The 20,942-nt window shown below is 44.6% G+C and overlaps 1 protein-coding gene across 2 annotated transcripts; it reads left to right on the top strand.

The window, feature by feature from the left end:
• Positions 1 to 526: 526 nt before the first annotated feature.
• Positions 527 to 20,177, top strand: LOC144146975 (uncharacterized). Of its 2 annotated transcripts, XM_077678964.1 has the most exons (5): positions 527 to 684; positions 9,432 to 9,565; positions 14,224 to 14,291; positions 17,778 to 17,861; positions 19,820 to 20,177. In XM_077678964.1, exons 1-5 carry the CDS (start codon positions 580 to 582, stop codon positions 19,954 to 19,956), a joined length of 528 nt encoding a protein of 175 aa, XP_077535090.1. In that variant the 5' UTR covers positions 527 to 579; the 3' UTR covers positions 19,957 to 20,177. The 2 variants fall into 2 exon arrangements, with proteins under 2 accessions (XP_077535090.1, XP_077535091.1); XM_077678965.1 differs by lacking the exon at positions 17,778 to 17,861.
• The last annotated feature ends 765 nt before the right edge of the window (positions 20,178 to 20,942 follow it).

Below are 20,942 nucleotides of genomic sequence, written 5' to 3'. Positions count from 1 at the left end.
ATTTTCAAAATGTTTAAATTGGTTTGAATGTTGTTCCGCCATTTTCCTTTGCCTGTTTTCAATACTTCCACCCGGAGGAATGGAGGTGCCCTTGGTTTAAGCGCTGCGTAGTCACACGTGTTTTCCTTTATCAACACGATGCAAAAAAATTCTCTAGTTTCGTCGGATGAAAAACACACCGATGTTCAAAACAAGCTGGTAAGTGTACTGAAGAAAAATACCACAGAAATTTGTTTTCGGAACGGTGTGCACGTGCGTATGGTGTATCCAGGAGGCAACAAAATCAGCAGAGCAAGCCAAGGTCTTAGGTGAAAAATAACAAGCCACTTGATGTTTGTACTGACCCAGTTCCAGGAAAATAAAGAGAACCAAAAAGCCTCTGGAAGGGTTGGCATGAGTATTCTTTATTCTTGCTTTTTCATCAAAAACAGAATCTATTCTGCACTGAATAACCGTTCCGATTGGACAATGATCCGGAAGGGTTGACACAGTAGCCGCAATATAAGCAGGTTCTGAACCCCGTACCTTACACCGGCTGAGTGCTCAGTTACTGCTTGCGTGTCAAGCATCCCGACCAAGATGGTTATACTTTTCTCTCCCGTTCTGTTTTGCATGTTCACGCCATTGACTGTTAATGCGGAGGTATGCGGCGGCAGTACTGGCCAAGTATGCAACGCATCTGCGGTAAGAGAACTCATCCTCTCGGGCGCAGGCTACATCGAATGGAAAGCTTCGATGCCTAAATAACTGTACTAACAGGATCTCAAAGCAAAGAAACACCATTAGAAACATTCAGTTCAGGTATTTTGTTTTGAATAGGGTTGGCGTAGCGGTACACATAACTGGGTTCCATCAGTGGTGTACAGTATATATTGAGTGACACAGTTGCTGCGTTTTATGCAGAACACATTAATATTATGTTAATTTTGTAATCGTCTGTTTTCGATTCGTTTATCGTTTCGACGAATATCCAATCTGAAGGACTAACTTAAGTTTTCACGAGCATGAATGGACGGCAAACCGTGTAACGGCTCTTTCTAGGGGTTCACGCGGAACGAAGTTCACTCTAGACACTCTTTTCTTCCTCGACTGCTCTAAAAAGAGAACCCTGATATGAAATTAATCTTACGTCGTCACGCCACGTGTAGGAATGAATGCCATATCAAGGAGAAGAGAAGACGGCGTGAAATATTTTACCGCGACATACTACAGCGCCCAAGACATCATGGCATACTTTCTGATTTCTGGCTTACGTTAACGGGCGGCACGTCACCTTGTTTATTTTCCCCCGGTCAGTGACATGTCCACAAATTTCCATAATTCGTAACGAAACAAAAAATAAATCAAAGCAAAACTCTAACCAGAAGAAAGGCAAAGCACCTGTGATAGCCTAATGCCAACTAAAACGACAAAAAAGCCCATTCTGGCTACTAATATCCAACTGTTGCTATTAAAAATAGCGGAAGTAAATACAAGCGCTGAGAACTGCTTACCCATTAATACACATTTCTCAGAATGTCTGTATATTTATGACGTCATTATCGCAGGTAACGTTGCTAAAATATATATGTGCTGAAGGCTACATGCTGGCACCTCACGCATTTTGTAATAGCAGGTACGGGTTTGAGGCGTTTATTCCAGTATCTTTTTCCTCAGCCCTTAAACGAATAAAGGGTGCACGGCGCTCCCGAGCGTTTTTTTTTACAACTCCAGGGAACAGTGTTTTCGTATAGCGAAATTTGGCGACTCCTATATCAGTGCATAAGTTCACACAGGATAGCTGTCGGACGTTCACCGAGAGGCTCCATTACTTGATTGCACTAAAGCACCCAGCTGGTAGGAGAGCGTGCCCAGCAGGTGACACATCTTTACCAACTGACAACGCAAGCACCGGCAAAAACGCAAAAAAAGTCCGCGTTGGAGATGTGAGCCCATCTTGCAGTGTCTGTGCCAATGAATGCCGCATCACCAAATAAAGCATATTTTAGCGGACTCTTATATTATCGGGAGAACTGCGGCCCGCACGCGCGCAGTAGAGACGAAATGTTTCCCAGCCCACCGAAGAGCCGCCGCCACTACGAAAGTACTAGTTCGTCCGGAGGAGCGCCGCGCGCGCGTGGTAGGAGCAGTAGGACTACAATTACTGAATAATGACACTAAGGCGTACGAGTTTGGCTGCGCTCCTGCCTCCTCGTTTTCGTTCTCTCATCCCTTTTGTTTGCAAGCTCTCGGGGAATTTATTTGACGCGCCCGGAGCCAAATATAAAATGCAAACGCGCCATATACAAGAGCCCTTTAAATAGTAGAAAAGCGAGCATCAGCCACAATATATCAGGTGAGGGAGTTTCTATCAAGCTGTATAATAAATTGCAATATTAGCAGACGTTAACAAGATTGCTAAAATAGTGTTCCTAAATGACAACCAAGTACGATAAACGCAAAGTAAGAAGAGGCGGTTGCAACACACCGCTAGAAAAACGTGGCTCGGCCAGATAAGCAGATGTGATGCAGCCACTAAGAGGAAAAATTATGTAAATTGACTTAGTCAAAAGCGAAAAAGTAATTTCAATTTTCAGGAAAATTGAATGGGCCCAGCAAATCGTATTTATGATAAAATTTCCCTAGGACGTTTAACATAGCCAGGCGCCTTGAAATTGAGGTCCTCGTAGTCAGGGCTTCTATTGGTCTACACCACCTTCGCGGACAAAACAATAAACCATTGGCGCGGGAACCTTCCGACGCCAACAGCGTTGAGCGATGACACTTCAAAATCGGTTGTAGGCTTCTCGTCGACCCCAAAGTTTTATATAAGTAGTTTTACTCTTTGCTCAGCAGACTCACTACATCATCGCCGCCATCTCTGTGCAGTTTCAACGACAGGCAGGGCTGATTTCCTTGATCTAGAAACAAATGAGATTGTTATACAGTTTAGCCCATATAAACAGCAGCACGTTTAACGAACGCTCGGGTACAATTAACGAACGACGCATGACCGTGAAAGTAAGCATCGCGGTAAAGGCATTTTGTTTCAGATATAGCGAACTGGCGGAAAGCTGAAACACGGGTACAGCGAATGGTCGACGATCACCCGATCGCGCCTTGCGTTCGCAGTTGCCACTTCATCGTCTTTTCACGAACTCGAGGAAGATAGAAAAAAATGTGGTTGATAGCTCTGTCATAGAAAACGGGAAAACACGAAAGTGAAATATGCCTTCACAGGAGCAGCTGAATGTTTATTGTGCATTGATAAGAGCTTGCACAACGCCATTTATATTTCGTCCGTACAGCACCGTTAAACGCATCAACATTAGGCACCAGATTGCGCACGCCGGAGCAGTGCGTTAATCAGATTGAAAGCTCCGGCACTCGCAAACCGTGCGAAAGAAACCGAACGGGTTGTCAGCGAATAGTTTGGTAAAATCACGGTCCGCTACCGCGAAAGGAGCATGATTTCCGGAGCGACGTCCAGCGGGGCGGGCGCTTCGGCAAGAGTGCGACAATTTCGGTTCTGCTCTGTGGCGTGTGCGCCAGACGCTTGAGTTTTGACGAGCTCAGCTTGTGGAACGCGAGAGGCAGAGTTCGTAGCTTTGACCGTGAATGCGTGAAGGTGTTCCGCTTCCTGCTGAAGTGCATCTCGTCGCACCAAAGTAGTCAGGAACGCGACATTCGCCATAAGGCGTTGTTGACTTTCTGCCTTAATGCAACAGTTTTCTTACACGGGGCCAAGATGTAGGAATAAGGAATAAGTTATTCCTCCCCCGTGCACGGGTTCATCTCACTAGCAGCATAGGCGGCGGACTGGTAAATACAAGGAGTGTACGCTGCTATACCCTGCCCTATCGAGGCACTAACAATCCGCGCCCATTAGCATCATGATGCACTGCTTCGCTTTACCTCTTCTAGACGACAGCACCATCTGAATAGAGAATGGTATAAGGAAGATCATAAGGCCAGCTCGTACACCTTTGCGGGCTTGAGGTCATAGTCCAGTTGACCGAGTTTTTTACACGTCCCGTTGCGGCCAGTGTGATCGGGGCGCCGAATCCTAACGCAGCCACGTCAATGGAACTTTTTTCTGGTGATGTCATTTCTGTAACGTATATGTCATCGGTGAGGCCAGGATGTACTACTGCGTGAAATGCGGCGGGGCAAATTTGGGGTTGCGACGACTTCGGCCACTCGAGTTACGTGCTCCTTCTGGAGGTCGGGATCAGAGCTGCCCAACGCCTCCATCGACTGGTCAGAGGATTTATTAGCAAGGAAAGGGTCTTCGCACAAGCCCACATTTCATGTTGGACCATGGCCATTTCTCTGCAGCGGCGGGGCAGAGTGGAGATGAGTGGAGGGAGGGTTGGATGTGATGCAGGACGGCTGAGTAGTGCAACGATTCCGCTTGTAGTTGACGTCAGAGGCGTAGCTTCTCTAGAGTCAGGAATGATGGGCGTGGGGAAACTTCCGGCGGGAGAGGCAGTAGTTGAACGTGACCTTTCTGAAGGTGATGAGACTATCCCTGGTTGATCTTGTTCCATGTATCGTACGCCCGGGTGACATGCGCTCGGGCTGGCGCCGTGTGGGAATCTCTATTCCTCCAGTTCCCGTGTAAGCCGGGAACTATTGGAATTCGACCGCGCGGGGTGACGAATTTAGACAAAGAATGTTGTGTGTTTGGGCCGAAATGACACATTTGCATGTTTTTGGAGGTTCGTTTTCAAATCGGAGAATACGATTTACGCTGTCCGCCTTTGTCCTAATTCCAGCGCGACTGCCGCTTCTTCAGCTACATAGGGTGTCGGATACGAAGGGCGAGGGTAGTAAGAGGAGGTGATGATGAATCGTGAATAATGGAGATAGCGAATGCCTCTTCATGGTGATGTTCTGCAGCGTCCACAGAAAGGGTAGCTCCGCAAAAAAGGAAATTTTCGATCTAGTGACATAGTTCGATCCGTCTGCCTTTCCGTATGGAATTCAAGTGTGAAATAAACTGCGCGAGGACCACCCTTTGCAACAAACCTGATTGAATGCAGCAAAATAAAACCAAAGGGAAACGAAATGTAAACAAGAAAGGATATTGTCGTCCTGGATTCCTTGCGCCCTCCCCTCCTCAAACTTCGTCTGCAGCGGGCGGAGGGAGCGCAGGACGCAAGAGGGGTGAAGGGAGATGGGGGAGAAAATAGGGAGAGGAGGGCAAACTTGCAGAAAGTTGGCGTTGGCGCAGCGCCAACACATTTGAGGTACATGCTTTCCTCCCGTCCAGCTTGTCTGCAGGCAGAAAAATCGGTGGAACGGAGTTTCGCACGGCCACAATTATAGCTACTCATAAACTTCAACAGTTCACGTAAATTTTGGCTCGCGCACAAACGGCGTGCTGAGTGTCCAGTGCGGGCGAGAGAAAAGTGGCTAAACAAAAACAGATTAGGAAGTAACCTGAAACGCGTGCCACAAATCCGGAACGCGTCGAGTGCCAGAGAGGGGTCATCGGTTGTCCTCTTCAGGCATCGTGAACGATCGCATACAGGGAGCAAAAAATTCCGACCTGGTTGAGTAGTATGGTCTGTCCAAGTCGACAATTCTTACAATTTTATAAAAGAGACATAAGATGCTTAGCTCCGTGATCAATGCCGACACGTCGACCGGGAGGTGCAACGGCCCCAACGACAGTTCATAGGAAATTTAGGCATATTTTATGGTCTATGATTCCGCTTGTTTAAATTCTTTTTGGGCTAGGAGTTACATTCTGCCGGGCGAGCGGCGAACTTCGCTTCATAGCTGCAGCCAAGCGCCCTACTATGGCGGCGAGTCGTCCATGCAACGTCAGGGGCCGCGTCAGTGCACCCGCCTTAGGCGTGCCGCGTGTTCACTGGCAGCAAATGTTTATTACACTGATACCAAACTTCAGATATAAGGAACAAATTCAGCGTGACGGTCGAGTTGGTTAGCAGTGAGCTCACCTGTACACCCGTGTCATCGCATCTGGGACACATAGATATGCAAAAAGGTGTCCAGTGGGAAGAGCCTGCCGTGAACGTCACGTCCAGCTAAGTCCGAGGGCTGAATAATCTTTGCGTTACACCGCAGAGCAGCTTCCTGCACATCTTTGCCTCATCCGTCTGTCCTACTCAGATAGAGGAACGCTGACCGTTCATTGCAATATTACCATTCCTTAAAATATTGGTGTCACTCTGTGATGAACATTCGCGGGATTTAAAAATCAAGGAATAACACTAGACAGAGAAACATTTTACGCCTTATTACGTGTGCAATATTTTAAGTTGCAATCTTCTAGGCCTTATTACGTGTGCAAAGCTTTATGTAGGAAGAGACGACGCGTAAATAGTCGGACATCCCCCCAAAAAATACTATCATCATACGGAAAAAATTTGCTACTCAAGCATACCTTGCTGAAGGGATTCCCGCCCTTTAAAATTGCTGAACAGCGGGGTCGAAAAGAGAGTCATAACAGCCATTTCCTACCTGGTTAAGATTGTAGGAGTTTCCCGAACCGCTCCAGCATGCCAGCGTAGTTCCTCTTGTTCAAATCAAACTGCCGCTGATAGTAGTAGTTGAGCCACTTTATTTTACACTGGGTTCAGGGTAGGGGGGTGGCGGAGGCCCAAAGGGCCCCCGCGACGTCCAGGGCTCTGTCCGTGACGGCTTCTTGCGTTGCGAGGTCAGAGCTCCCCAGAGCCTGCTCCCAGTGAAAAGAGGATGGGAAAGGGGGGAAGGGGTCATGCGGACACTCACAGAGCGAGTGGAAGAGAGTGTCCAGCTGATAGGGATGGTTGGTACGAGTGTGGCTGTTCGCAGGAATGCCCAGCCGTATCAGCAGCTACTGCTAGCAGTTGGCACTTTTTAAAACACGATTTCCGACCCCTTTGACATGCCCAACCAGGGATCTATCATCTCACCTCCTTTATTTAGAGGTGGCGAGGAGAATTGACAAATACCACCTACTAGAGGCCCCAATTTTGGAAGACAACATCGCCCTATAAACAAAAGAGGCGCACAAATAAAAACTCCAAACCCTGCAAAACGCAATCAACAAATTCCCCGAACCTGCAGCCAAAAACGGGTTGAAATGCGCCACAGAAAAATCAGAACTAAACAGAATATTCCCCTCAGGGCATGAAAAGAAAACGTCACTATATATCGACGCAAAGCACATCCCTGGGAGAGGGCAATAAAGAATCTCAGGCATAATGATCCATCACAACAACAACAAAGCCAACAAAATTCTAAAAAAAGTCGCCAGAATCACATTAAAATTCGCCAAGATCATAACATACCCATAAGATTACAAGAACCCGAAACGTAATGACAGGAGAGCACACAGTGAGGGTAACCCAAGCACTATTAGTCACCAGAATAGCCTGCAGCCTATTCTTCTTCATTCAAAATGCGAACCACATATAGACGATCAACCCCACCGTTAGAACATTACATAAAGCAGCACTCGGGCTCCCCATTTACTCAGGTAATCAAAAGCTGTACGATCCCGGAGTGTGTAACACCTAGGAAATATGGATGCAGGAGTCACGAATTAGAAAGAACGACTAATGAAACTCAGCACAGGTAGAGGCATCCTATCCGAAAGTGGCGCCCCGGTAGAAACAAATTCATGAACAGAATCATAGAACAGTCACCCAGTGAAGCAAAAGGGAATAAAGGCATTAGCAATACCCAAACATCAACAAGGAAAGAATAATAGCAAGAACAAATGTTTCAAGCAGAACATTTCGAAACCATGTAAACATTGCCTACACTGACGCAAGTAAGGGGCCACATGACTTTACATTGCTGCAGTTCTCCACTACAAAGGATACTACGCAATGCTTAGACGACACGACAAAACGAAGCTAGTGCTATTCGGATGGCTATCATATGGGGTGAAGCAAGCAACACCATCTTAGATATCATCACGAACTTCACAAGACGACCCAAAACTATCAGTGCAGAGATCCTACCCATCCGCTCCAAAAATATCATCTCAATAAAGGGGAACCGTGGAGGCAGAATTACACGGTGCCCTGCGCATGGAGGCATGGAAGGAAACAACAGTTAGGATTTGCTTGAGATAGTTAGGATTTGCTTGAGATAATCCTTACCAACCGCAGTGACGAAGACCACTGAGACACCCTCCCACCATGGGAATGTTACAGTGAACGTGTTAGAAGACCAAAACTTGAAATAAGGACACTACCCACACCTCACAAGGCTCAAAACACCTACGGTACACAAACACTGAGGAATGATACAAAAAAGACAGCCCCACACAAACCAAGGCTGCAGTTCTATTCCCAGACAAATTTAGCTAACTTTTTTAAATGTATACACAAAGAACCCCTCTATTCTACACAGTATGGTGCTGCTTAGTTATATGCTAAACCCAAAATAATACCACACCTTATTCACTAGAAACATGGGAGTCTTCACTGGACGGCGAGGCTTTGAAAAACCAGCGCCAACTGATCGATAGGGCCTGGGCCGGTGCACAAGCTTCTGGGGTCCTGGAGAAGAAAACCTTCACCCAAGTTGCCCTCTTTATTCCTTTCCCACAGAATAAAGTTCTACTGAATGTAACTGAACTAAACACACCGTAGTACGCTCACGTTATGTTAAATGCCAGTGCAGGCTCTATGTACTCTTCTCGTATCCGCTGCGCGTACCGGCGATTCCTTATGACGGTATTGTGTCCCATCCAGCGTGAAAAATTGTGGTGGAGGTGCGGGGTAGTCTTCGATGGCGCGGGGTCTTTCACCAGGTCTGGGCCTGGGAGCATTGACTCCGAAAATAAAAGTTGATTTGTACAATGTACGCACACAGGCTTACGTCTTTCTTAATGATGTAATGGGCGAACTTTCACGGGAGAGTTACGGTTACCGATGATCTCCCCGTCTCGAGCTTCGCCCCACTTATCATCATTCATTCCGTGGATATGGCGTGATTTTGTTTTGTTGAGGACGAGGATATTGAATATGCTTAGTATTATTATTCACCTTGTTCCCACTGTTTATTTTTTATATTAAATTTATTTTTGCGCAGAGCTTACTGTTAAATATTCGCACTGTCTGCATATACATCAAAGTTTATTAATGTTATTCGGCACCGTTGATGATCTAAGGATGTGTCCATATCCTTTATAATAACTACCATCAAAGCTGGAAGATGTGTACCCAAATACGCACTTCCTCTAATACAGTATTCTGGGTCAGCAAGTTTTTCAACTGGCAGAAAAAGAATAACAGCATAGTGACTTCACGTCTTCTTCATTACACAAAATACCGTACGCTTTGTAATTCCAGGCTCAATTTCTACCGGTATTTTTAACACTAGCCGATTTACGGTGACACTTAGCATTATATAAACTGTTTTATGTCGCGAAGACCAGACATAGGAAGTATTACAACCATATTTTATATTTTTTTTGCGCTCAGCTCAAGACGTACTTCGAGACCGTCCATCTTGCAGCCTCGACATCAAATCAAACCCTGGGATTGTGCATAACCCTCGTATTCCAGCCAAATGACCAGAACACCATTCATTACAAGCTTGCGAACGGAACAGAAATGTGAGGAGTTTGGCCCATTTTGATGCTCTTTTTCAAGTCGTACCCCGAACTCAATGTTGGTAGCATACCATGTATTTATTTAACAGTAGTAACACGCGACCGACAAAATTACCACAGGCAGCTATACAAATATAGATAGCACGTGGGGGTGCCATCACCCGATGTAAATGCTCAGGCTATTTTTAGGAGTTCTAGCATAGCAAGTTTTTCTTATTTACAAATTCAAGTAATTACACAGCTTAAGCTTATGAAACGTAAAACCTAGGATCCTGCATAGGAGCCGGATTTATGCATTATTCTTCGAAGGAAACATCGAAATTAAATAATGAAACCAATTGCGAACGTTACCGCATTTGCTTCTATTGAATTGCAAGATGCACCTTTACGGCATTGCACTCCACTGGAAGAACACTGCGAGAGCATCCAGATAACGCTCCGTAGAGTCCAACCCGACTGACTGATGTTGAAGGGGATAGTACCAACGTGTTCTTGCAACCTAAAAAAGCCATAATTTTTAGCGCGCCTACCTTTTCAATCAATTTAAGATAAATATTGTGATCAAAGTCCCATTAACCTCAGCCATAGAGTTTTTGAGTACGTGTATTTTTAGAAAATCAAGTGCTCCTGAAAATCCCCATTAGCGTGAGTGTTAATGGGAAGAGCACAGCTTCTGGCTTGGCGTGTCTACGGATTCTTAAACATCTTCTAGGGTTCGCTTTCTTCACTATGCATTGCTGTGTTTACGAGGTAACCGAAATGGCAGAGAATAGCGTCGCGTATCTGCCGCCACTTGGAAACTTGAAATTCGCCGATTTATTTCATTCCGAGGTCTTCAGTATACACAAGCGGGACGATTTGCACCGGCGGGTGACCATCGGTACATATTTACAAAAGTCTATACGCGCAATGTAGATAGGTTAGTTTGTGGTAAGAAGACTTAACGTCCCGGTTTTTTTGCAGTTGCAGTACGGTACCTGAAACAGGGTGACCGAAATTGCGCCGGTGCAGGCTGTCTTGTATACGTAATCATGCCAACGGCAATGAAACTCCGCCATTTAATATCTCGGACTACGGATGTGCTAGAAGAATTCTGCCAATTGAAACTGCGTAGAAACATGATTGCGTCTAATTTTCCAATGCAGACATGCCTGGTTACTGTAGCCACTAAAAACTTAATTATTCAACTTTAGTTCATAAGCCTCCGAAATTAATAATTACCTCCTGTTTATGTGTCCCCCTTGGCGCATAACCTCACTGTAGAGGTCGTGTTCGTGTAAATATAAGCGCCTATTTAAAAAAAATCCTGTCGACTTAACTTTGATCAACCTGTATATTCTAGGGACGGTAGTAGCAGCCCTTATGTTAACAGCGCCCAGACATCTTGACAAAACGGCAGTTTGCCTCCGCGAAAGTTGTAGCTGGCTGTTTGTGCGCCGGTTCACCGCGAGAAGAGAGACAGAGACAACTATATTACACAATAATTTGGGAGTAGTTCCTCATTCCAGGAGCCCATCTGCTGTCCCATGTGATTGTTCACCGCGAAGGTGGTTTTCGTAGGTACAAGCATAAAATCGTTCTGAGCTTTCGAAATTATTTATTTTTGACCTGTTAGCAACATAAACACGTTTACTTGGTTCCTCTCAAGATATTACATCATTTTAATCTGCCAGCTTCATCTGGAGAAAAATAGGCTATCAGGGAAAAAAACGCTTTAAATTCAATTTCCTTGTGTTTGAAACAGGATGTTTTATTTACTACTTATACGAATACACATTTATTCGCGTTTTTGTAGAACAATGTAAGAATATACTGCCACAAACCTTTAAAACCAAGCCAATGGCGATGCTAAGGTGATCTCGCAGCAATATGAAGGCCCATGACGACACAGGCGACCTTGGTGTGCGTCGCAGAGACACTAGCGCCGGATTTCTCTCTAGTGCATAAAAGAAGAAACTGCATACTCTCAGCGGGTAAAGCCTATTACATCATGCATGGCCTACTGGCGACTACACGAATGAAAACAGTGGAGTGGAGATAAACGTTGCAGACAAACGTTTATTTCGTTGATTCATTCAGGCCACTTCAGCCACGCCGCTTCACTTAATGGTGTGTGACAGCCTCGTTTTTGGAGAAGTACCTTCGACCCAACTGGTTACTTAGCTGTGGTGGTTTATATAAATTGTTTCACAACAAAGCAAATGTATATTATCTATATAAATGAAGGGATGGCATAGGTTTAGCTCATGTGGGTTGCCTCAAAATATCTCTGTTATACTTGAGCCAAATAATGCACTTATCCCCCACCTCTACAGCCAGCGCTAGAAGTATTTTTTGGAAGCGGCACTGCACGCGTGAGTTTCTACTACCACGGCCCAACAATCAAGCGCAGTCAAGGTGCTTTGTCGAGAGGCCGCCTTACTATCCTCTTCTTGCGTCTCTTGAGCTTCTTCCCCTTGTCCTAACCATAGGCCGAGTTTGTCGCCCATGCTGGGTTATATTATAGCCTATGTCGCTTTTGCACTCAAAAAGCGGCTCTAACACATGCTTAGTGCCACAGAACACGCCGCGTTCCTTGTAGAACAGCACAGAGCGCAACCGGAACAAACTCAAGCTGAACAAGCCTGCTCATACCCTATACAAACAGTCATTATATTAGGTTACAACAATACATGCACTGCTCTCACTTGAAAGACTCTCGGACCACGGTTTGCCTGAGCGAGAAAGAAACGACCTCCTCCATACGTGCTCAGTTATCTGCGTGAGGGACGGTTTAAGTTATTAAAGGCGGCATCTAGCATTGTACAGGTGGAACGATAGAAACCCTTTATTGATGAGATACCGTATTTAGGGGGGGGGGGGGGCGAGTGGTCTTCCTCAGCCAAGATGGTCGGATCGACCTGTGGCGCTCGTGGCGCCAGGGTCCGTTGATCTACGTGGGAAGATATACCCAAGTTCTGCTTCCAGCGGGTGGGTGTGGGGAAGCGATGTAGGGGGCATGGGGCGCGCCCTAAAGGGACCCTGTAACACTTACATCGAGTACTCGGAATGTATTTTGGGGTAAAGTCTATTGTTCCAGCAATCTCCTCCCTCAAGAATTATGAAAATCTATTCAGTATCACTGAAACTACGTGCGATGATAAATCGCGCGTATGTGTTTCCTCTCAACTGGACCGCGCAAAAGGCGACGGAAGCAGGGCGCTCTCTTCCCTGGAGAGAGGGGCGTCTCGGAGCGTTCTCTTCGGCGGCCTATCGATATATCACATGCCGGGGAGTTTTCTCCTTTTCTTCGCAACATGGGGGGATCTATTTCCGGTATGGCGGCACAAAAAAAGCAGGCATTGCTGCCTGCTCGCAAGCAAGCGCTCAAGATGGCAGGGTGTTTTTGAAGCAATAAACGTGTGTTTGAGTGGTGTCGTTGAAAGTGGAGTATTGAGTTCGTCACTCAATTTCTGCGCGCACTCAATGCACAAAAGAAACACCAAAAGTACGCGTACAGGTTCGGACATAAAAGAGGTTGGTGCACAGCGCCCACAACGGCGGATCGTCACAGGAAATGCGAGAAATAAGCCGCGAAGTTCACCAGCAACAGCCAATAGGACCTCCATGGCCTCAATGATGAGCTTTAGGCCACGCCATGGGTGCATAATGAGGAGAACTAAAGAAAGCGCGGTTGGCTTGTCTGCGTCTTTCACAGTGATTTGCCCGCTTCCCGCAGCTATTCCTGGTAGAGCAATCTGGACGTCGCGCAGGTTTTTTTTAACTGCGCGAAGAGTGTTGCAGGGTTCCTTAATATTCTAATGTGTGTCGAGGTCTTGGCATGTCATGCATCTGCAGAAAGTAAGGGGTAGGGTGGGCCGCACGTGTGACCTTCCTCTGTCGTAAGTTTGGCATTGGGTGGGGGTAGTGTTCTGCGGGTGTGGCGTTACTGTTATGTTGTATAACTGTAGGCGGTAGAATGAGTGGAGGTGTAGATGTTTGTTCCAGTAAATCCGGAATTAAATTTACATTTTGTGCATGGTCCGGTCTGCGCTTTCTGTGCCTTTTTTGCACTTCGTCTTAGGTTGGCGCCGTTTGCGTAATGTGGGTCGAAAGCTCCAGAATGCCCCTCTTTGTGGCAATTCAACGTGCGACAACAGCTTATATTGCTGAATTTATTAAACTTCTTCAATCTCTTTTAACCCTCTATCTAGACTCAGTCATTTATTTCTTTATAAAACGTGTATTCTGTAATGCCTTAATCTTAGATCTTAGGCAACATTAGCCTACACAGATAGCTAGCTTTATGAAAGCAGGCTTGGTTTAAAATAGGAACAAATGCGACATACGTGCGAGTTTTGACTATGTTACAAGTGTCGGATTCGACATAAAATCATTGGTGGTGTATTTATAGTTACTTCCACCCACCGCGGTGGCTCAGCGGCTTAGGCGTTCTGCTGCTGAGAACGAGGTCCCGGGTTCGATTACCCACCACGCCGTAACTTTTCTGATGGAGGCGGAAAGCAAAACGCCCTTCTGTACAAGATTTCGGCCACGTGGTGAAAATAATCCGCAGCCCTCTGCTACGGCGCGTCTCGTCACCTACGTTGCATCGGCACGTTAAACCCTACAATCATCAATCATCTACTTATTTCTACAACATTGGCGCTTGGTCTTTTCAGATTCGAAGACACAGAGAGTAAGACATATTCAGAGGTGCCTGATCTGGTTTATAACACTCTTGCAAGTGGTAAGTTGGGTGGATTTTATAAATTTTTTGCACATCTTTAACACACCCAAGAAACCGATCATTCTGACCAGAGTTGCGCGACCACCAGTTCCTTCGCCACCGGACCCCCCCATCTATAACCACTTTCCACGCATATAGCTCCATCTGGCTGGAAACATTCCATTAGAGCACAAAAAATCCTTGTTTGGAACATTCCTGCCTTGGATAGTGAATACGTTGCTAACTGTGACTGCGAAAGCTGTACCTAGGTAAATAAGAGACAAGCAAGGGAACCATGGGTGGTAATGTCAGTATTAATGGCAAATATTCCGATGATTCACTCAAACAGCAGTTTGTTACGCAGCGCTGTTTACAGGTAAAAAAATTACTTATTGGACTTTTGATGGCCGGCTTTTCTTAGATTACGACAACGGTACACGAACAGTACAAATAGTTTACGAAATGCGTCAACCAGAATAAACAACTCAGTGGAGAAAAATGTTTTCTTTTTATATCCCTGCGCGTGAAAAGTTGACCGTCTTAGCGTTGTTTTCAAACTCGAAATGTGTACTCAGTACCCCTACATTCCCAACCTCTACCCTCGTAGTTATCTTAGTGTCCGTCAGCAGCAATCTCGCGGGAAAGAAACCTTCGGCTGTTGTGTTGGTGTATTCGTTACGCAAAAACTGTGGTGGTAGTAGAGTTTTTCTGAAGAGAGGGCTCAACGCCGAGACCCACATGGCTTTTACTTATGAATCAGCTGGTTGTGAACCTTAGATATCTGGAATTTCTTCGCCGAGAAAGCCAAATGAGACACAATGGCTTTCGCAAAGTTTCGGTCTATTACTTGGTGCTTTGTCTGAGAGGCGGGCAGACGAAGCTCCTAAAGATGTCAGTGCGAAACAATAATATTCCTGTTCACAAATAACCCACTTGTAAAAGTGCTTGCATCCCAGTGGTCGTGCGCGTGGCATTTAGGCCACATGTTAAGAGGCAAAGTTGAACGCCGATGTGCAAGCACGGCAATAACCACCGCTGTTGTTCAATGTCAGCTTACTTGTTTTACTGTTTAGCATTCTTTGGCGAGTACCCCCCTCAGCCAGGACCATATAACATCCTGAATTTGAGCAAAAGTGCAGAATTCGAGGAAGTAATGGACTGAATCGTTGTATTAGCGTATGTCGGGTGTAGAGTATGTTGGGGCGTGTGTTGGGGCCCCTTCTTTTTTATTTAACGTCAATGATTTGACTGAAGGGGTTTGTGGTCCTGTTTTATTGAAATTGTTCACTGATGATTGTGTTTTGTTTACGCATGTTCGTTCGGCAAGTGATCAAGCTACGCTACAGGAAGCTATAGACAGTAATAAACCATGGTTCAAAGATTTGTATATGGAAATTTACTAAGACAAAACAGTCATTTTAAGAAATACGCGTATGAAGCATCCCTGCGTTTTCCAGTTCCACCTTCATGGCTTCGCAATTTCAGAAGCTTTGTCCTAGAAGTATTTAGAAGTCATTTTTACTCAAAATTTTGACATGGTCACAACATATTTCCGACATATGTGCACCAGCCTTTAAAAAGCTATGTTTGTGAAGGGGAAAGCTTAAGCATACTCCGGCTAATGTTAAGCTCTTAGCCTATCAGACTTTCTTCCGCTGAAAACTTCAAAATGCGTATGTTGTGTGGGACCAGCAAACTAAAAAAAAGATGTCAACCAACTTGAGATTCTCCAAAGAAAATGCGTTCATTTCAAGCAGGTCATGACCGCCAGTAATATCCCCATCCTAGAAAAAAGAAGGAAACTTAACCCTTTATTGCTTCTTCGCAATATATTGAATAAAAAAGTTTCCTTGCCTGTACCTACATTCCTTAAGCCACTAACCGCGATAACAGAGCGTCACAGACGAGAGCATGCTTTAGAGTTTATTTTCGCAAGGACTAGTTTATTTAAAAATACCCTTTATCCGCGCACCGTAGGGGACTGGAATTTACTTCCTGAATCAATTCTAGCAGCTGACAATTTTTCTAGAGCATTGGAACAGCCCTTGTCTTGTTGAAACGTTGCTTTGACGCAATACAGTGATGATATCTTGTTTCATTTCAGTTATTTGGTATCATTGATGTTGCATTCTGTTCAGCTTCGTAATTTATACTGTCAATGGGCTGTTTTGCCTTAAGTTGTTTTCCAGAGAGTGTTGCGTTTTTTGGTTGTTGCTATTGTTGCTGATACTGACCAATGATCTTTGTATTCAGTTCTTCCCCTCCTGCTACAGCCATTCTGGCCTGCAGTATTTTGAAATAAATAAATAAATAAATAAATAAATAAATAAATAAATAAATAAATAAATAAATAAATAAATAAATAAATAAATAAATAAATAAATAAATAAATAAATAAATAAATAAATAAATAAATAAATGAAGCAATTGATCACACAAATTTTTGAAAAACAAACGTTAAAACAGAAAATATAAAAATTTTAGAATAAACCATCGGACAAAATCAAAAATATAGATCTGATAATGTGAATGTGGTAAGGGTGACATATACCTGAAAACCAGCTGGACCGCTTGAAAGGAAAACTAACCATGAAGATATTGATTGCATTGTTTGACCGACAAGGTCTCCAATCTACGTGTGAAAATTTTTATGAGTTGGGTGAATAAAAAATTTCACCTTTGTCACGTGTGATAAAACTCATTAGAATATTATTCATGCGTAAAAAATGTAAGCCGATGTACGGGCCGGACGTACTCACACGTAATGGATACTACACTCTCGGCCAATACAAAGAGTGTCAGGCAACTAATCTTCAAAGCCAGTGACGAATAAGGGAAGAAACATGCTACAAACTTCCGAAGCACCTTAAGGGGCGTGCCCAGCAAACAATGATACGATGAAAAACGACGATAGGCGCACACGCTTAGGTATATTAAAATGTCTCTCGTTGTAGGGAATCCCTAAGTAAGAGACATCGTGGCCCCATTGGCAAAAGAAGTGACGTTCGGTACAGCGTGTAGTTCGTAGATGAAAACAATATGTACAAGAAGACTGACATCGTGGCTACCAATAAACTAATCTAGAATATATAAAAATAGATGTTTTTTTTTCAAGAAGACCACAACACTCACACAAATATTGATTGAAAGTTCGAAGGACTAGAGTAGCTAGTGCATAGCAGCTTACGGAATAAAACCTGCGTCATTCATTGTACCTAATGTTTTGCAGGATGATCATTACCTCTCTGTTACGCTTTTCGTGGTGCCCCCAATTTTTTAATGCGCAGCGAATTACTATATTAAGGAAGACCGTCTTTCTTGGAACTAACACTACCTCTATTCTGAGGGCAGTTACAAATGCTGTCGCGAACAGCCACAAATAAAATGCCTGAACAGAAGTTATACTTTGCTGATACACTAACCGCACACTGCCATGTTGGATATATTCTGTGCAATGTGGGTGGTGGCAATGAAAATAATCGTTTCCGTGACGTTTCCCATTTCCAGACCCCAACACAACTTATGTAGCGCACCTTCCGTTTGCTGACTACGATGCCTGCTTCGTTGGAAAGTTTGACGATGCATTGCTTGGTAAGAACGATGTATGACTTGCACAAAAAAGGCGTCGTATTCCTGTTACGGTTCCAAAATTCAAAGATTTTTGCTATTTGCCTGCATTTTCGCTTGGAAAATTGCATTTTCCAAGCGCGAGAGTGGCTCGTGATATTGTTCAACTATAGTAAGGTTGGAAGGAGGGTGAATTGGTTTGATTTAATTTTGCGGCCGAAAATCGTAATAGTAGAGGAAGAAAAACGATGGAAAAACGTTTACAAACACCTTTAACTATTAATTGGAAAGACTGCGTAGAAAGAAACGGCGACACCCACACAATATCATGCTTCTGAGCACTTTATTGCACCTGCTCAGAGCTTAATGGAACGGAAGAGGTTGGTGTTATTTCGCGATGTCAATTTACGCGTATCATGTTGCAACGTAAGGCAACGGTGGAGAACACTGTAAAGGCACCAGTTCTCACGTGCTTCTCAGTTACCTTCTCTCGTGCAATCTCAGTCCTGTTGTGATTTCATATTTTCTGTGAAATCCTCGTTTCGCAGATTGCTCATTATAAATAGTTCATACCCCCTGCGCTCATTGAGTGAAAGCAACTTCATAATCTCACTCAGCCCTGAGTGCTCCTTTGAACCAATTTGTGTTGCCTGGAAAAGGAACCACCTTAAAGAAATCCCACTTTTCTACACACTGGTGAGGTTCATGGACCGCAAGATATGTTCGTCCGGGAAACACTCCTTCGGGGCCATTTTTGTTGGCGATTAGAACCATAGGAGGCGTCGGAGAACCCAGGGCGGCAGCGCTCGCACTGATAGATATTCTGGCGCTGCCAGGAATCCCTGCCGCAACCACTTTATATGACGTTTCTTCCCGGAGGTGGTTAGTACGTGGGGGATACTGGATCGATTCCGGTTTGGAGGCCGGTTCTTGCATAAAGAATGCCAGTGGAAAACAGTCCAGCCTGTCGTTCTCCGCTCAGCACGGCGGCATGCCAAAGCAACACTTCCTGGAAGGATACCGTGTTTCGCTTACCGCATAAAATTGTGTTGATAAAATGTCGCCTGTGTATCCAAAACAAAACCTTCCATTTCGTTCTACTTTTTTGTAAAGTATATTTTCGCGCGCAGAAAGCCAGCTGAGTTTACTGCACCCTAATATCCAAGAAAAGTTCTGTTTAGAACAGTAAACAAGTAGCCGCAGTGCGAACACTAGCCGCATGCCATCAGGTAACGGAAATTTACCTTGTCAATCTGACCTTAGCTGCACTTGCTCTCAGCATACTTTCTGTCTGCAAGGTATTGAATGTTTCTAAGGTCTTCGCACTACCTCCGCTGGTGGCTGTAATTTCACCTGCAGGCGTTGTGTGAATGGAATGTTATCAAACATAAATAACGAAGGTATTTATCAAGGCAATAAAACACCTGTGGTGATACAACGACGTCGAAAGTCTAAAAAGACCTTCATTTCTCTATTGTTTTGAAGCAAACGTACCCGAGAATTAAGGGTCTGCCCAATAAAAGCCGAATGCGCTACCATTTTCTTATCTCCACACAATCCCACGACTCAATAGGAGACCAATAACGCGTATCGTGCGGCAGATGAACGTGTCGTAACTTGAGTTGAACTTGTGTACCCCAGCCTCGCACGACTCCGAATCTGAGGAGTTGTCGAGTGTGTCACAAGTTTGTCTGACGAAGTATTTCCACCAAAGTACGATGAAACAAAAAGCAAAGAAAGACACGCAAACACCCTCTGTCAGAAAAGCAGCCTTTCCAATCAATTCACGCCAGAAGCGAAAAAACTGAAGAAGAATACGCAAATTTTATGGGACCATGAAGTCATTAATAAGCATCGCCACGCCGGCTTTCGCCCTCGAAGCACGTAGACGCATAACTGCGCCGCAGGAAGCTTTTTGATGAACACCTAAAGCGTCGTGGGCTGTGAAAAGTCGTAAAACAAGTGCACTATTTTAAATGCAGGATGCCGCCTATGGATAAAAGATTCCTCAACGACCTCACAAATAACAGCATGCATGGACGGCTTTTCTGAGGTCTGCCCAGGAACTGCCTACGACACTTGGGACGAGGGATCGTGCACTAATACGACGGAGTCTTGAATCCTGAAGCAATCTCTTTATCTCATAAAAAGGGCACAGGAGTTCCCAGAGACCTGCTGAAGAGCTTTGTTTACCCTCGAGCACTCTTGGGCTCTGCCGTTGTTACTGCACTTTTCCTTTCCTTTCCTTTCCCTTTCCTGCCTTTTCCTTTCCTTTCCTTTTATGGTGGAGGCATTTGTGTTTCTTTATTCAATAAACGTAAAATAATACCGGCTAATAAACGTGTAGTTTATGCAGCCGTCATCTTAGCCATTAATAATCCTAAGAGCTGGTGGTTCCACGGCTTTCACATTTGTACATATTCATGACGCCAGTCAATTTTGAACAAAAAACGGCCACAGGATCGAATTTTGGGACAATGTCGTATACAGGGACACATTACGTGAGACCAGTATTTATATCGGGGGAGACCGCCGGGAAATGTTCAATGGTTATTTGTTTCAGGTTGCAAACTCGAAAATACCTCGGTCTGCGATAACCTTAACTTTCTTTTAAATCATTGTGCAGTCACTGAGCGGAAAATTCTAAGATGACATGCACCACCAACTTTACACAAGGAGAAACCTCCCTGCTTTTAAAAGTTGCTTTTAAATCAGATATATTTTGAGAAAGGCAGGAGCGACGATGTATATTACCAGGCTCTCTGCCAGAAGAACCTGTTCCCGAAATGTTTTATATGGTGAACCAATGTTTTATTTAAAAATGGATTTCATTTTTCCGGTGAGTGGTTGTCAGTTATCCAGCTCCTCATTAGTGGTTTTTTATTTCTCCAGCTTTCTGTCCTCGCTACGTATTAATTCAACAACATTTCTATTACTATGTTCAACAATAACATGCACGTGGGTCTGATGTTGTTGCATGCATACGTGTTTTATGGTGCTGCAGACTACTTAACAGTACTACCACTGGTTGAGAAACCTCTATCACAGCTGAACTAGTTGTACCCTGTGCCAGCCGACGCGTCACAGGAGTGCGCTAAAAGTGGT

Source organism: Haemaphysalis longicornis, unplaced genomic scaffold (genome assembly GCF_048455015.1).
Source record: "Haemaphysalis longicornis isolate Haplotype H1 unplaced genomic scaffold, Haemaphysalis longicornis Haplotype H1 scaffold_7, whole genome shotgun sequence".
Lineage (NCBI taxonomy): Eukaryota > Metazoa > Arthropoda > Arachnida > Ixodida > Ixodidae > Haemaphysalis > Haemaphysalis longicornis.
The sequence above is the reverse complement of the archived record's forward strand: the minus strand, read 5'-3'. Positions and strand labels throughout refer to the sequence as shown.

What these genes read in the sequence shown, in the direction of transcription:
- LOC144146975 (XM_077678964.1), top strand. Translation starts at nt 580, where the DNA reads ATGGTTATACTTTTCTCTCCCGTTCTGTTTTGCATGTTCACGCCATTG. An exon ending in AAGTATGCAACGCATCTGCG is followed by an intron (nt 685 to 9,431) that starts GTAAGAGAACTC and finishes TTTTGCGCTCAG; the next exon opens with CTCAAGACGTACTTCGAGAC. An exon ending in CTTGCGAACGGAACAGAAAT is followed by an intron (nt 9,566 to 14,223) that starts GTGAGGAGTTTG and finishes TGGTCTTTTCAG; the next exon opens with ATTCGAAGACACAGAGAGTA.